Consider the following 18,620-nt stretch of genomic DNA (forward strand, 5'->3'; position numbering starts at 1 on the left):
TATAATGTTCCAATAACAAATCCAAGGATATAAAAACCTGCAATAACCAAGCACTTGTGATAAAGAGCCTGCCAAATTCTGAAATTTTTACCGTTTAAATATGCCAAAATAAAGTACTCAGCTAAGATTCATCTTGGAATTATGACAGTAAAATCACTCTAAAGGAGGTTCAATTTTAAGCATTTATCACTCTTTATTCTAACACTAATTACAGTAAAAATATAATACAACCCTTGGAGATTACATTTTCCTTTTTTTTTTTTTTAAAAATTACATTTCATCCTGACTATATTACCACCTAACGAAAAATCTGAAGAAGTTGAAAACTCCCCCAGGAGAATTCTATCCAAGGTTCTTTTGTGTCTTTTGTGTTTTCTGTTCGGTTCTTTTCTTTCTTTGCTGTGTCGTGTTTTCAATGCTTTATATTCAATTACATAGAACATTCATATAAGAGAAAATTTAAAACTCACTTCTGAGTTGATAGTTATTAAGATACAAAATAATTATTTCTATATAGAACATCTACTTTAAAAAGATTACCTAATGAAGTCATCCCTCAGAATATTATTAAAAAATGGAAATTATTTTCTTCTCAAAGAACTTTAACAGATTTACACTGACCCATTATTCAATGATGTTCTAGTATTCATTAAAACAATAAATGCTTTCAATAAACACTTGACTGAATGTGTCTATATTTCAATATTCAAGTTTTTAGTTGTCTTTGAGCATTGCTTTATGTGAACATTTAAAAATGACTATCCTCCTAGTTCCAAAATCTCCCTAATTTTATGAGATTTAAACAGAATATAGCCAACTTGAATCATCTGAAAGAATTTTATCTATTCAGAAAAAATCACTATTAATCATCATCATAAGGAGTTCCCACTGTGGCTCAGAGGGTTAAGAATCCAATTATTATCCATGAGGATCAGGGTTCAATCCCTACCTCGCTCAGTGGGTTAAAAGATCCAGTGTAGCCGCGAGCTGCATCGCAAGTCACAGACACGGCTCAGATCTGGCATGGCTGTGGCAGCTGCAGCTCTGATTCGACCTCTAGCCTGGGAACTTTCATATGCCACAGGTGCAGCCCTAAAAAGACCAAAAACAGCGACATTTAATACTAAAATACTTTTTTCCCTGTACAACAGCTGCAAAAATCATTTGGGGAAGGTAGAGTATTGAGGTTTCACACTTTTTGTAAAACAGTGATTTTAATTCAGAATTATGAAAGAAGAGAATCATTAACAATTGTTCGATCATTAGAAATCATTCATTTCATTTATCTCAAGTCTCATCTTTACCCCCTATATCCAGTTAGGCATTACATTTTCTTTGGCTGCTTGCTCTCCATTTTTACTACCACCACCCTACTCAAAACATATCAATTAAAAAAAAATTAAAAATTAAAAAAAAAACTATTAATACCTTACACAAATGAAGAAGCAACCCTGCCCCTCTGCCGGTCTTCTATCAGAACACAAGTGCAAAGCCTGTCATCCTCAGCATCACTTTCACCATCATCTTCGGCTCAAAAATGCTAAGCAGTATCCGATCTTTGAATGAACCAAGTCTAAACTCCTTTAACTGTAAGACCCTCCATATAGCAGCTTTAACTCTTTCCTACAATTCCAATGTCTCCCCAAGTCTTACTCATAACTGTGCCATTTTTATTTCTAGTCCTGAGGCTACTCACAGTTCTCCTCTTTCTTGATATTTAACTCTCCTATAAATGCAATCAATTCAAAGCAGACACATTCATCCTTCAAAGTTGACTCAGGCCTCACTCCTACTCCAAAAAGTATTAATAAAGACTTTTCACCTTCATTAGGTCAATATAATATTTGAGCTTTAGTTTCATAAGTTATAGGGCTTCATCATAAGGGCATGTAACTACTTGCTACTTTCTTCTCATGATAACATTATCTCCCCAACTAAATAGCAAACTTCCTAAAGCCCATCCCATCCTCCAACTTCTCCATTAGACTGACTGTATCCAAATTAAATCATTATACTCTTGTTAACTGAATTAACAGAAATAAAACATATGGTGTCCGAATTTCTCCCTGGAAGTAAGAGTCTATTTCAATGGCTTTACATTAATATGCATATCACTTTAAACCTGTTTAACTGTACCCAGAGGCTTAATGAATATATCCGAATATTCAGGAATTTAAGGATGTGAAAAAATATTGACGCTCATTAATTTTTCACCTATCAGATTAGCAAATATTAAAAGACCAATAATACAATTTGATGACATGTAGAGAAAATAATACATTCATACATCATTGGGAGTATAAATTGGAGGTGTTCCCACTATGGCTCAGTGGTTAAGAACCAGACGTAGTCTCTGTGAAGACGAAGGTTCCATCCCTGGCCTGGCTCAGTGGGTTAGGGATCCAGCATTGACTCAAGGTGCACTGTAGGTTGCAGACGCAGCTTGGATCCAGTGTTGCTATGGCTGTAGCATAGGCCTGCAGCTGCAGCTCAGATTCGACTCCCTAGCCTGGAAACTTCTATATGCCACAGGTGCAGCTGTAAAAAAATAAATAAGTACAATGCCTTTGAGGCAACTGCCAAATTTCCCTACAAAAGCTGAATCATCAAAATATTAAACACCCGTAGTCCTGACCCAACAAATTTGTATCTAGGCATTTGTATTTCATAAATATGCATGCAGGTATTCAGTAACACATGCAAAAATGCTCACAGTAGTAATGTCTGTAGGAGTTCAAGAACAGTGCCCAAGACATGTTATATACTAAAATACTTCTGAATACATAATAAAACTGAAACTCACTAAAAATGTATAGCAACAGAATACTGGTTCAGTTAAGGTACACCTACAAAATAACTGATCTACTACAATCCACAGATTTGTAACACATTTCTAAGAAATACAGTTAAGAAAGACTGCCACAGTGCAGAATTCCAGAGGGCGCTTTTCACAGTGGATCTAAGCAGAAAAATGTCCTCCCTTCCATTAGAAATGTGCTGAAGTGGCTCTACAGTTGGAAAAGGCTTTTTTAATGAAGGGGAACAGAAAAGAGAGACAACATGCAAAGAAACAATTAGTGATATGACTCTAGCTGCGTAATAAATGAGGTTACAAATGAATTACCCTTTTGTTAATAGTAAAACCTCAGCTACAGAGAACCTCGTTTAGTATTATTGTGTACACTCACCTTTTCTAGATGCCACCATGTGTCAATTTAAATGCTAAAATATTTTTATTTAAACCATTTGAATGGAAATAATACCAAAACTCAAAACTATATGATAGTATCTTCTTAAGTAGAATATAGTCATTGTGGTTGTTTGGGGGTTTTATTTAGCATCAGTACATGCATCTTGCTGTAACAGTAATTCCCTAAAGGGCTACTGGTTTCAATATTCCCAAGAGGTTCTGGAAGGACATTTTTTATTTTTTGTTTCTGTTTTTTTCTACCAGGGTTTTTCCAGTCTCTCCTGTGTTGTTAATTAATTCCTGCTTAACCATGTACTGATGGCTTAAAAATCATCTAATCAACTATATATTAAATCAAGAATATATAGTGGCCAACACAATGGCCCACAGACGTCAAGAATGTGTACTCTGAAATATAGATTCGTTATTTCTTTCTTGTTTTTTTAAGGGCTATACCCTTGGTATATGGAAGTTCCCAGGCTAGGGGTCGAATCAGATCTGTAGGTGCCAGTTTACATCCCAGTCACAGCAATGCCAGATCCTTAACCCACGGAGCGAGGCCAGGGATTGAACCTGCATCCTCATGGATACTATGAGGGGTTCATTCATTCATCATTGGGTTCATTGCCGCTGACCCATGATGGGAACTCCTGTTATCTCTTTCAACTTCTGAGGCTTTCTAATTCTCGGATCCCAAATGTAAATCGGTTTTTCCATAAGAGTGTTCCAAAGAGGTGAATTTACCCATAATTTTTACTTTTATAAATATTTCAACATAATTATAACCAAATCATTTAAAAATTAAGGCAATTCTGAATGTCATTACATTGCCTCAGACATTATGGCACTAAAAATTTTCAAGTCAAGTCGTTACTGGAAATGATTAGATTTTTCCGCTTTTATTTGACAGACTATATGGTATTATGCTGATTTTTTAACTTTCTACTTTAAAGTCTTAAGTAGCCTTTCTTAGATCACTGTTTTATCAATCCCAAATAATAAGGCTATAAACATTAAGAAAACTCCTTTTTTCTTTTTTGGGAAGACAGGATAAGGAAATGTTTAAGCCTTGTTTGAAAACAAGAATCAGTTTATAAAGTTTATAAAAACAATGATAGGCAGGACTCTTGAAAAACATGTATTAGTATTAATCAATTTTTTTTTTTTTGCTTTTTTTGGGGCCACACTTGTAGATATGTAAGTCCCCAGGCTAGGGGCTGAATCAGAGCAGTAGGCACCTTACGCCACAGGAACACTTGATCCAAGCCATGTCTGCCACCTACGTCATGGCTCACAGCAGCACCAGACCTTAACCCACTGAGCAGGGCCAGGGATCGAAACGGCATCCTCACGGATAATAACCAGGTTTGTTACTATGGCGCCATAACAGGAACTTCTGAATCAACAATTTTTTAGCTCAGGAGAAAAAGGTTACTTTATAAGCCCTGAGATTATATGTACTTCTTACAGTCTAATGTAAACGATAAGCAAAAGGCAGGTATTTCTTAACCACTCTTCAACACTCTCCAACCTTATCTTATTTAAGCCAAATGAGAGACACAAGTTTTATTTTAGTAAACTTATCAAAGGCCTACTACTTTCCTTCAACCTTTTCAAAGTTAACGAAAGAGAAACTCTATGAAGAATACAGACAAGTAAGAAAATTCCTATTTCTACTTCTGAACAAAGGAAAGTATGGAAAGAAAAAAACAAAGCCTCTTCAGAGTTCACTAGCACACCACTGATGCTAATAAGGAGCAGAGAAGAAGCTGCTGTATCTCTTGCTGCATCTTCTCTCCATCAGCAGTCATCTTCCTTCCAGGCACTCAACCTGGCTCTGAAACACCTCCCACTGTAACCAGGAGCCCACACAGCCTCTTATTCTCAGTCCTGCCTTAGCCATGTTCCTGAGGAGTTCCATGAGGTAGGGTCACTTAAGCACATTACTGGTCTGAATCTTCCTGAAAACACATACAGAGAAATAAATTTGCAATAATCTCTAAGAAACACGGGAATGAGCCATGATACTGTACACTGGTATCAACCAAAAACCACAAAAAATGGGGAAAAATTAAGAAATACATTATGGAGTCACTTTAACCAGATAAATGAACCAATTAAAAAAAAAGTAAAAAATGAAAGTAAAATTGTAAAGGAAAAGCAACTGGGTAATAAACATTTTATTTTTTTTTATAAATTTTTATTTATTTATTTTTGTCTTTTTGCCATTTCTTGGGCCGCTCCCACGGCATACGGAGGTTCCCAGGCTAGGGGTCCAATCGGAACTGTAGCTGCCAGCCTACGCCAGAGCCACAGCAACGAAGGATCCGAGCTGTGTCTGCAACCTACACCACAGCTCATGACAACACCGGATCGTTAACCCACTGAGCAAGGGCAGGGATTGAACCCACAACCTCATGGTTCCTAGTCGGATTAGTTAACCACTGCGCCACAACAGGAACTCCAGGTAATAAACATTTTAAATGTTTGTTCCTATTACTAATTTTTTAAAAATCTAAAAAATATCTAAATAAATAAAAAATCTAAACAAGATACAAGTTTTCATCTATCGAAACTGCAAAGATCAATAAAGGCAGGAAGTCAGAGTGCAATTAGAAAAATTTTCTCACTTTGTGGAACTTAAACACACTTTGTGGAATTTAAACTCACACAGCTATTCTGGAAACTAGCAATATGTTTCAAGAGTTCTCATTCTTTGATGCAGTAATTCAGCTCACAGGGCTTTGTACAAATAATAAAATGCAAACAAACACAGAACCTTTACTTCAGAATGAATGTAATGAAGGCATAAAATGCAGTGCTGTACCTGCCTGGCTCAGTTTTGCTCAACAAAAACAAAGCAAGGAGAAAGGGACTGGGATAGCATAGCCATCAGGCCATACTGACTGACCCCATTACTCAGCCTTGCTCCCTTAAAACTTCCTTCTAGCTCAACCACAGTGTACAAGTATAATCCTATACAAAACCAAGAAAGTATGCTGACAGACTTGAGAGTTTTCAAATGACTTGAAACAAAAGGGTTCTTCTTCCTAGGATGGAAAGGGAAATAATCTCCCAGACTAACCATGAAATGCTATTTCCCAAACAATTTACTTCATCAATAAATTCAAATACTTCTGTAAATAGTTTCATTAGACAGTAAGAAATTATGTCATTACAACACAGAAGTCATCAACCTAGGTAAAAATTTGTTAAAGTCACATGTATCAAAATCTACTAACATAAAACTTATTACATTTTCTGAGCAATGGCTATTAAAACATGTATCAAGTGAAGTTCCCATTGTGGCTTAGTGGAAATGAATCCAACTAGGAACCATGAGGTTGCAGGTTCGATCCTTGGCCTCGCTCAGTGGGTTAAGAATCCAGCATTGCCATGAGCTGTGGTATAGGTCACAAATGCAGTTCAGATCCTGCATTGCTGTGGCTGTGGCACAGGCTGGTGGCTACAACTCCAATTAGACCCCTAGCCTGGGAACCTCCATATGTTGCAGGTGCAGCCCTAGAAAAGACAAAAAGACAAAAATAAATAAATAAAAAATAAAGCATGTCTCAAACGCTGTCACTTTAGGAAAAAGTATAAAAGGATTATTTCTTAGGAAAACAGTTTAAAAGCAGAAACTGTTAAACAGAAACTAAGTCTTTCTGTAAAAATATCAAAAGTATCAAAAGGTGGAAATCATAGGCAATAAATAAGATTTGCATCTGTCCATAAACACACAGAAGCAATTTGAGTTCTAAGCTATAAAAAGAAAGCTTGATCAATAAAAGTTTTATATTAGATTTCTGTCATGGTTGCCTTTTTTTTTGGGGGGGGGTCTTTTTTATGGCCGCACCTATGGCATATGGAAGTTCCCAGGATAGGGGTCTAATCAGAGCTACAGCCGCCAGCCACAGCAACACCAGATCTGAGCCACGTCTGCCACCTATAGCACAGCTAACAGCAACACCTGATCCTTAACCAACGGAGCAACACCAGGGATTGAACCCTGGCCCTCATGGATGCTAGTTGGGTTCGTTAACCACTAAGCCATGATGGGAACTCCCAATTTTTTTAAATCTATACATTTAGACATTTGGCATTTTAATGCCTCAATTTTATACTATTAATAGCAAACCATTAATAGTTGAAGGCCTCTTGCTTTACTCACTTGTCCAGAAGAAAGTGATTTCTCTACCACTTACCTAAACTTGTGGGCTTGATAAGAACATCAAGGACATCATAAAAGGGCAAGTTTTTTAACTGCACGTCAGGATGGACAGGAGGAATTGGGGGAGATGGCTGCTGCATCTCAAAGGTGGGTTTAGTATCTTGAAGCAGCACTGAACCAACAGGAGAGGGCGGAGAGTGAGGTGTAACTGAAGTGGAAGGCAACGAGTGGATTCCAGCCACAGCCAAGTCAGGTTCTACAGGCGATGAGCTACCATCCAAACTGAAGACCGATGATTTGATTGTGGATAAATCAGAAAGGCCTTCAAGAGTCCGTGGGTATCGGCGTCTATACAGTTCTCGGATTTTAATCTGAACCGCAGGGCTGCAGCCGCTCTTCAATAAATGCAGCGCCCTCATCAGGAGGTCATGCTTGCGTCCACTTTTATTCCGTCCAGCAAAGCCTAGTAACACTTGTAGTTCAGAAACCCTAAAACTAGAAACCATATTCTAAAAGGAAAGGAAAAAAAAAGGGATATAAGCCAAGTCAGCCTCAAGCATTATAAAAACCCTGTCTAAAACATACTGTAAAATCTGATTTTTTATCCAGCATTCATCCACAGGCATGTGCTAGTAACCAGCATTTTCACATATTACTTAAAATTGTTACTCTTTATAAAGCTATACCCTCTCCCAATTACTTCAAGTTATCGTGTTAATTATGTTTTGCTGTACTCAATTTTGGTATACTATGATCTATTGGTTTCTATTAACCACCTCATTATCTGATTATGCTCAAGTGTTAACCCGTATTTGCTTTATGACTATGAAATCTATAACCAATGAAAATGTTCCTCGTGAAAACTAAGCCCTATCAATACACAATGTAATGTCTGTTACAGTATTAACACAATAAACTAAACAAAAATTAGGTTTCTGCAACCCTATTATCTGTAACTTCTGATACTAAACAGGAAATCTACAAAATCAAGGCAGAATTGTAATCCAAAAATCCAATTTTCACCCCAATTAAATTCTTAAGGAACAGATAACTTCAGTAGGATATTTTTAAGTATTAAAGCTAAAAATCACATCATCTCATTTAGCAAACTTCTAAACTGACTGAAATTCCCAGCCAAGTATCCAATAGTGAAAAACACCTTGAAGAGAAAGAATATGAGGGTTGTAAATCTTAAAGGGCAAGATTCCCTCCTTGCCACTCTACCGACTTGTTCTCGGACATAAAAGACCATAAGTGGTTCTTGCTTTACGTTCTCACCTTCTATTTATTCAACAAAACCTAGTAAATTCTTCCGACCACTTGCTGCCTCATAAATCCCTCTCAAGTCACTTTCAGTCAACTCTGAACGTGGAGGTAAACTACACTGGGGTCAGACTGAACTGTACCACACAGGCATCACCTGGCCAGAAAGAGTAAGATCTGGATCTGACCAAAAGCTCTTTCAGAAACTGACATTAGGGAGACCTTCCCTGCCCCCTCCCTCCGCGTTGCACACCCTACAGCTGGCTGGGATTCCTTTTCAACCTGCTAAGTATGGAGGAGCAGTACCTACAGTTGCCAGTGATTCACAATAATCTTCCCTTCTGCACTTTTAAGTTTCACTGACAGCCCAGGCGCACCTGTTAAAACTCTGATTGGCTTTTAAAATAGTTGTTGAGGAGTTCCCGTCGTGGCGCAGTGGTTAACGAATCCGACTAGGAACCATGAGGTTGCGGGTTCGGTCCCTGCCCTTGCTCAGTGGGTTAACGATCCGGCGTTGCCGTGAGCTGTGGTGTAGGTTGCAGATGCGGCTCGGATCCTGTGTTGCTGTGGCTCTGGCGTAAGCTGGTGGCTACAGCTCCGATTGGACCCCTAGCCTGGGAACCTCCACATGCCGCGGAAGCGGCCCAGAGAAATAGCAAAAAGACAAATAAAATAAAATAAAATAGTTGTTGAGAACACTTGCTAGTTTTCCAAAATGCAAATAAATTTAAATAAATCATAGTAATCTGCATGGACATGCTGAATCATAATTCTACTTCATATACCATGTCTCCAAATTTCATACTGTACAAGTCAGAGAATATTAAGTTGTAATTCTAGCAAACCACTTTATACTCTTGATAGAGCTATCCAATAGAAACAGGGACCAGAGAGAGTTCCCTTCATGGCTCAACAGTTAACGAACCCAACTAGGATCCATGAGAATGTGGGTTCAATCCCTGGCCTCGTTCAGTGGGTTATGGATCTGGCATTGCCATGAGCTCTGGTGTAGGTCGCAGACGCAGCTCGGATCCCACGTTGCTGTGGCTATGGTGTAGGCCGGCAGCTGCAGCTCCAATTAGACCCCTAGCCTGGGAACCTCCACATCCTGCAGGTGCGGCCCTAAAAAAAAAAAAGGAAGAAAGAAAGAAACAGGAACCATCTATATAATTCTAAATTTTCCAGTAGCCACATGAAAATAAATTTTAAATTAATTTGAATAATATGCTTTATTTAACCCAAAATATCAAAAGTATTACTTCAACATGTAAGCAATTTCTGTGATTTAAAAAGTCATTTTTAAATGCCCATGAGATATTTTTCATACTAAGTCTTCAATATCCACTGTGTATTTTATACTGAGAGCATAACTCAATTCAGACTAACCCATTTCAAGAGCTTAGGGAGTCACATGTGGCTAGTAGCTACCACACTGGACAGTATGGCTCTAAATCACACTCTAATAGCAGCGTATGTCACAAATACCAAGATCACTATACTTTAACTTGCTTCATTCCCCACATGTGTAAGTGGAAAATTTTATTTATCTTAGCCCTATGCTATGGAAAATGAAGAAGGAAAACAAGAAAATCTGGGGTCTATCTCATGACACACCAGTCACAGTCAAGGTTTCATACATAACAAGGACTATGACGACTATGACAACTTTTCAGGAAGTTTCCTCCCAAGCAAGAAATGCAATGCATCTTTCCCAAAGTCCTCAATCCTAAAAGATACCTCAACTGAAGTTTGCTTACATTACAGTAGCATAAATGACATTAAAACATGGAGAACACTAACAACAACAACGGCAGTCACAAAAGATACACGCTATCTGGGATTCTTTCTAAAGAAATCAAACTAACTCAGAACTCACTATTTTGCTTCTTCCTCCTTATATTTTCCAGTATTCTTCATTTTAAGGATGCTTGTTTTTACTTGAATGACAAAGTAGAGCACAAGGTCACCCTAAGCTTGACTTTCAAAAAGGAATTTCTGGGAGGCCTCATACTACTTATTTCCAATGGTAACTTTATTTGGCAAAGAATGCTTTATTTACCAAAGAATGTAATTGGTCTAATAGCTATTATAAACATACAAATGAAAAGGAAGAAATAGAGAAAAGCTATTATAAACATACAAATGAAAAGGAAGAAACAGAGAAAGACTAACAACTATGACTGCAGGACCGCAGGATTCTGAAGCAAAACAGAAATCCCTTGATTTGGGGAGGGGCAAAGGAAACAAGACAGGAAGGTCTTTGCATTGCAAAAGGCTGCAAAGATAAAGTACTGCCAGGCACTTGCTCAGAGGATGGCTCTGAGAGTCAGTGGTATCCTGTGCAAAACTTCACACCAGCAATCAGTAGGTGAAGGTCAAGTGCTGGCATCAAGACTAGGACCTTGGCAGAGTCACATTAACTTGCTGGTCTTCAATTCTATTTTAGGACAACAGCGACAAAACGCTCCTTTATTTAGCTTTACTATTAGATATTCTCTAAGGAGCTTACTAAGTCAGATTCTACGAATTATGTAATTGGCAAACCTTATTGGATCCTACTTCCTAAAGTGATGCCTATCTTTATTTAACTCTGTCTTCAACCAATTTCAAGAGTCACCAGGAAAGGTGAGCATGCTATGAATACTACCAAGAAGGGATTTCAGCTATTGTTTTCCACCAACCTCTGATGTCTACCTTTTCAGTACAATTTTTTTTTCAAGTGCGTTTTATCCAGACTATCCTGATGCCTCCCAAAGTCTGCTCTCTAATACTTCAGTTATAACTGCTATATGCTCTACACAGAGGAATTTCTCAATAACTATTTGCTAACTGACTTTAAGGAAATTCATAAACTACAGAAAATTATGTTAGCACAACTGATTCTTAAAAAGATAAACAATCTGATTTTTTTTTTTTTTTGCCACTCCTAGGGCCACTTTTTTTTCGCCACTTCCGAGGCATATGGAGGTTCCCAGGCTAGGGGTGGAATCGGAGCTATGGCTGCCAGCCTACACCAGAGCCACAGCAACACCAGATCCAAGCCGTGTCTGCGACCTACACCACAGCTCACAGCAACATCGGATCCTTAACCCACTGAGCAAGGCCAGGGATCGAACCCGCAACCTCATGGTTCCTAGTCGGATTCATTAACCCCTAAGCCACGACGGGAATGCCCAACAATCTGATTTCTAAAAGAAAAGCTAAATAAGACTAACTTTAAATCAACATTTTTCTTTATCAAATGTAACACAAAATTACTTAAAAATGTTAAAGCTAGGACTTTATATTGTAGGAGAAAATGTCCCAATAAAATGTAGAAAGGAGAGACCCCAGCCATGATGACTAAGCAAAGTCTAGCCAACTGCCCCAACCAGTCCTCCCCCATGCATCTGCTTTTGTAAATTTGTTTCAGCATCTACTACCTTGCCTGACGTCACTCCAGTCCAACTAGCCAAGCTTGGACCCGGAAGACGTAGCCCATAAAAGCCTTGTGAAACCCTTCTTCTGGGCTCAGACTCTGGAGAGCGATCTCCTCTGAGCCCACCACCGTAATAAACCTGAGTTCTCCAACTCTCCGAGTGCTCGCTTGGTTTCTCGCCGGGTAAAAGAGCTGATCCACTATAGCCACAGAGCTGCTGGAGCTGGTACGCTACAGCCACGGGGCTGTTGCCAGAGCTGATACGATGCAGCACAGGGCTGCTGGGTATCTGCTGTAACAATATAATAACTGAAACATAGAACTGAAGGCAAGATGAAAGTGCTATGAAAACGGCCAAAAAGAGGAGTTCCCATTGTGGCTCAGTGGCTAACAAATCTGACTAGGAACCATGAGGTTTAGGGTTCGATCCCTGGCCTCGCTCAGTGGGTTAAGGATCTGGCATGCCGTGAGCTGTGCTGCAGGCTGCAGATGTGGCTCGGATCTCGAGGTTCTGTGGCTCTGGCATAGGGCAGAGTCTTATTTAGCTTTTCTTTTAGAAATCAGATTGTTGGGCATTCCCGTCGTGGCTCACAGGTTAATGAATCCGACTAGGAACCATGAGGTTGCGGGTTCAATCCCTGGCCTTGCTCAGTGGGTTAAGGATCCGACGTTGCCGTGTGCTGTGGTGTAGGCCAGCAGCTATGGCTGTAACTGGACCCCTAGCCTAAGAAGCTCCATATGCCGCAGGTGCAGCCCTAAAAAGACAAAGAAAAAAAAAAGAAAGAAAAAGAAAACTTGACTTAGAAAGCCAAATTCAAAAAGTCTGAAATGTCGGACCAAAAAAAAAGAAAACAAATACAGTCCTGAGAATGAGAAAAGGAACAAAAAGATCACAAATACTAAGCAAATTTCTTTAAACAAAGAGAACAGCACATGCCTCTATAGTCTAATAACTGAAAGATACAGATAAGGAGTTACTCTTGTCACGCAGTGAAAACTAACCTGACTAGTAACCATGAGGTTGCGGGTTCAATCCCTGGCCTCGCTCAATGGGTTAAGGATCCGGCACTGCTGTGAGCTGTGGTGTAGATCAAGACACAGCTTGGATCCCGAGTACTGTGGCTGTGGTGTAGACAGGCCCTGTAGCTCTGATTTGACCCCTAGCCTGGGAACCTCCATATGCCGAGGGTGCAGTCCTAAAAAGCAATAGCAAAAAAAAAAAAAAAAAAGGATACAGATAACAGTTATTTGCTAGAAAAATAAATTACTCAATCTGATTCAAGAGGTATATTATCTTTGTCCCTGACCACTTCCAAAAGTATCTGCCCAGACAAGATAGCTTAATAAATTCTACTAAATCTTCAAGAAAAAGATGGAATTCTGTTCTTTAAACTGTGCAAGAGGATATGAGTCAGAAAATTAAATACATGTTAGAAGAGAAACACGGAAAAAAACTGTTGAACACAAAACATAAATTTCTTAAATATGGCAATTATTGTTTTAAAACTTCAGCAGGGGAGTCCACTCATCCAACTTTGAAAGTTTACGCAAAAGCCTGATGAAAGAAGGGGACCCCCCCCAGAACACTACCTATTCTTTCTCATTTCACAAGACAGGTAATAATCAATCTTTTTGTAACACGCCAATGTTTCTTTTTGGGGGGGGGAGGTGATGTGCCCGCTGTATAAAGAATTCCTGGGCCAAGAATCAAACCTGAGCTGTGGCAGTGACAAACTGAGTTATTAACCACTAGGCCACAAAGGAACTATGGACACATCAATGTTTCTTAAGAGTACAGAAACAGGAGTTCCCGTCGTGGCGCAGTGGTTAATGAATCCGACTAGGAACCATGAGGTTGCGGGTTCGATCCCTGCCTTTGCTCAGTGGGTTAACGATCCGGCGTTGCCGTGTGCTGTGGTGTAGGTCGCAGATGTGGCTCGGATCCCGTGTTGCTGTGGCTCTGGTGTAGGCCGGTGGCTCCAGCTCCAATTCGACCCCTAGCCTGGGAACCTCCATATGCCGCAGGAGTGGCCCAAAGAAATAGCAAAAAGACAAAAAAAAAAAAAAAGAGTACAGAAACAGATGCCCTCAAAGTACCCAAATATAGTTAATCTACAAAAACAAAAATGACTTAACATAAATTTAATAAATTACTTAAGATGACTTCTGCCCTTATAGTGACATACTGAAATATTTATGGATAAAACTATAAAATACATGAAACTTCCTTTAAAATCATTTGGGAGAGTAGGTAGGGACATACAAGAAAAAAGACCAGAGTTGATAACTGCTGAAGTTGGGTATTGGGTACATGGGGAATTCTCTCCCTTTGTTAAATTAGAATGTTTCCATAATAAAAAGTTCGTTGAATAGGGAAAACTGGTTGTGGGGGATATGGCATTTGTACTACTTTCCCAACTTTTCTATTCTATATTTAATTAAACAAAAAAATGTCAACTTGTTTGAAGCTAAGATTAAAAAGACTGTGATTTAAATAGCATTTCCGGAGTTCCCGTTGTGGCGCAGTGGTTAACGAATCTGACTAGGAACCATGAAGTTGCGAGTTTGGTCCCTGCCCTTGCTCGGTGGGTTAACGATCCGGCGTTGCCCTGAGCTGTGGTGTAGGTCGCAGGCGCGGCTCGGATCCCGGGTTTCTGTGGCTCTGGTGTAGGCGGCTCCAGCTCCGATTCGACCCCTAGCCTGGGAATCTCCATATGCCGCGGGAGCGGGCCAAAGAAATAGCAAAAAGACAATAAATAAATAAATAGCATTTCCCACACCCTTGAGGAAATGGCTAACTGAAAGTCTAGGGCAGAAAATGCACAAGATGCGCCTAGAACATTTTATCCATAAAATAAATTATCTAAGATGACTGCAATCTTGTCTAAGGACACAGAAAACAACTCAGTAGCCCAAGACAAGCCAATCTGAGCAGCAAAACGAAGAGTTAACTGCATCAGATTCAAACACATCAAACACATTAAAATCATCTGTACATAATGACACTTAAAAAAAAATCACTGAAAGTACTGGGAGACCAACTTATTAATACTCTGAAAATTGATAAAGAAGAAAAACAACACAAAAAAACTTATTGGTTCAAAAAAAAAGCCATATGATTACTTCAAAAAATGCTAAAAACATATCTGATATAATCCTATCCATTCCTGACAAAACTTAATAAACAGTAAACAGAAACTCTTAACATAAAAAAGCATATCTATCAGAAATACACAGCAATATACTTAAAGATGAAACACTGGATCACAAAGACCTATAAAACATACATTATGCTTTGTCATTTAAAAGTATTCCAGGAGCACCCATCGTGGCTGGGCAGAAATGAATCAAGGTTCAATCCCTCGCCTCACTCAGGGAGGAGTTAAGGATCCGGCGTTGCAGTGAGCTGCAGTGTAGGTCGAAGACGCAGATCGGATCTGCTGTTGCTGTGGCTCTGGCGTAGGCCAGTGGCTACAGCATCAATTAGACCCCTAGCCTGGGAACTTCCACATGCCAAGGTGCCGCCCTAAAAAGACAAGAAAAAAAAAAGTACTCCAAAAAATCTTGACAATAAAAATTTTAAAAGTAACAACAATTTTCAAATGACAGGACTTTTTATATTTAAAATATAAGAGAATCCACTGATAAATTAGACCCAATAATAATTAAGTCAACAAAATCTGTTGAAATTTCTGTGTCAAACAAGTTTTCAAATGACTTATCAGGAAAAAAAGTATTTTTAAAAATGAACCTAAATAAAAAAAGATATATAAAATACAAAGGCATAAATTTAAAAAACCTGCAAGAGCTACATTTAAAATATAACAATCCAGGAGTTCCCTGGTGGTTCAGTGGGCTAAGCCAGTATTGTCACTGCTGTGGCTCAGGTTGCTGCTATGGCAAAAGTTTGATCTCTGGCCCAGGAACATTTGCATGCCATGGGTGCAGCCAAAAAGGGAAAAAAAACACACAAAATTACAGGACATTAAAAAATTTTTTTTTGAGGGCAATCTAACCTAATACTGCCTGTTTAATATTTTCAATATGTTTTTATTGGCAGATTTCATTCTGAATACGAAACTAACAGGAAGTTAAATTAACTGTGAGCTTTTGGTTAACTGCATGCTATTCAAATACCTACGCCTTGTCAGAGCCCTCTATGAGATAACGAGATAATGCAGTGATGTCTGCATTTCAATTTCCTGGCATTGCTTTCCCTTTTAAATTCCTGTACATCTTAAAAAATACAAAATGCATGCTTAACTATTTGCTTTACCCACGGAACCGATTAAAAAGCATGAAAACAAACAAAAAAAAAAAAAAAAAAAATTTTTTACTAAATCAGAATAAATTAAGGAATATGTTATGTTACTGGGTAAAAACAGAAAAAGGTGAAAAGACGTCAACCTCCCCAACTTAAGTTATAAACAGAATAAATTCCAGGGACTCTTGACAGATCAAACTAACAATAAAGAATTAAATGAAATATATAATATGGCTCATGACAATGAATACAATGGACAAAAATAAAAGAGAAACAGAAACAAAGGAGAGGTAGAGGATTTGCAATTTTAAACAAGGAAGATCTCCTTGAGAAAGTAACTGAGTAAGCAAGTGAAGGAGTAACAAAGCAGCCAAAGGATTATCAGATGGAAAGAATTTCAAGGCACAGGACACAGTAGGTACAAAAATCCTGAGAAGGGGAGTTCCCGTCGTGGCGCAGTGGTTAACGAATCCCACTAGGAACCATGAGATTGCGGGTTCGGTCCCTGCCCTTGCTCAGTGGGTTAACGATCCTGGGTTGCCGTGAGTTGTGGTGTAGGTTGCAGACGCAGCTCGGATCCCACGTTGCTGTGGCTCTGGCGTCGGCCGGTGGCTACAGCTCTGATTCAACCCCTGGCCTGGGAACCTCCATATGCCTCGGAAATAGCAAGAACAACAACAATAACAAAGACAAAGGACAAAAAAAAAAAAAAGAAAACAGGTGAGGAGACAAAATGCATAAATAAATATATCAACAATCCCAACAAGTAAAAGTGAAATAAATGCTCCAATTAAAACAGCAAATTAGGGGATACCATCACAGAAAGCACAGCATCAAAAAGATAACTAAGAACAACTCTATACACATGAATTTGGCAACTTAGTTGAAATGGACCAATTCCTTGAAGAAACTACCAAAACTTACCCAAGATAAAATAGATAATTTGCATATCCCTCAAACTATTCAGTAAATTTAATTTTCAATTTTAAAACTCAAAAAGAGGAGTTCCTGCCATGGCTCAGTGGTTAACGAATCCAACCAGGAACCATGAGGTTGCGGGTTCGATCCCTGGCCTTGCTCAGTGGGTTAAAGATCCGGCACTGCCGTGAGCTGTGGTGTAGGTCGCAGACGTGGCTCGGATCTGGCATTGCTGTGGCTGTGGCGTAGGCCGGCTGCTGTAGCTCCGACTGGACCCCTAGCCTGGGAACTGGGAATCTCCATATGCCGTGGTCACAGCCCTAGAAAAGGCAAAAAGACAAAAAAAAATAAAATAAAATAAAACTCAAAAAGAAAAAAAAAAAGGGAATTAGCACGCCCAGTTCATTTTACTGGAGAATCCCACACAACATTTAAGGAAGAATTAACATCAAGTCTACAAAACTTCTTCCAAAATATGAGAGAAGACTTCCAAATTCATTTTATGAAGCTGCCATTACCCTGATACCAAAATCAAAGACAGTACAAAAACATAAAACTACACAACAACATCCTTCACAGATAAAGATACTAAAATAAAGTATTAGCAAACAAAATTAAGCTATACATATAAAAAGAATTAACACTAAGACCAAGTGAGGTTTTTATTCCAGGGATACAAGATTGGGTCAATGTTTGAAATCAATGAAGTACACCATATTAACAGCTAAAAAAGAAAATCATACGACCATATACAGCAATGAAGAAAAAGAGCATTTGACAAATTGAACACCCACTCACTATAAAAAAAAAAAATTCTCAGAAAGTTAGAAATGGAGGGGAACCTCCTCAACTTGACACTACAAAAAATCTAGAGCTAACATACTTAATGGTGAAAGACTGAATCCTTCCCCCTACAACTGGGAATGAGGTAAGAATGTTCTGAAATTCTAGCTAGTGGAATAAGAAAAGAAAAAGACAAGACATACAAGTTGAAAAGAAAAAAACAAAACTGCCTGCATTTGGAGATCCCAATGAACCTTCAAAAAAACTGCTAGAACTAACAGTAACTGAGTTCAGCAATGTCATAGGATACAAAACCAACACACCAATTACAGCTCTATATACTTACAAACAACATGTGGAAACAAGTTAAAAACATAATACTATTTATAATCACTTCACAGAAAATGAAAATACATATGTTCAAAAATATTACAAAACACATATATGACTTGTATGCTGAAAACTACAAAACACTAATAAAAGAAGTCTAAAAAGATCTAAATATATGGATTCTTCATGGACTGGAAGACAACAAATAATATCAATTTTTCCTAGACTGATATATATATTTAACACAATTCCTACCAAAATCTCACCAAAACTTTTTATAGCT

The 18,620-nt window shown here is 38.5% G+C and overlaps 1 protein-coding gene across 5 annotated transcripts in view; it reads right to left on the minus strand.

The window, feature by feature from the left end:
* PIAS2 (protein inhibitor of activated STAT 2) overlaps positions 1-18,620 on the minus strand; it is a 100,966-nt gene that overhangs the window by 64,489 nt on the left and 17,857 nt on the right. For all 5 annotated transcript variants that reach the window (XM_047764209.1, XM_047764218.1, XM_047764212.1 and 2 more), the window contains one exon: positions 7,396-7,870. In XM_047764209.1, the coding sequence (XP_047620165.1) occupies positions 7,396-7,870 (475 nt within the window). The remainder of the gene's footprint in view (positions 1-7,395; positions 7,871-18,620) is intronic.

Source organism: Phacochoerus africanus, chromosome 2, assembly GCF_016906955.1.
Source record: "Phacochoerus africanus isolate WHEZ1 chromosome 2, ROS_Pafr_v1, whole genome shotgun sequence".
NCBI classification, from domain to species: domain Eukaryota; kingdom Metazoa; phylum Chordata; class Mammalia; order Artiodactyla; family Suidae; genus Phacochoerus; species Phacochoerus africanus.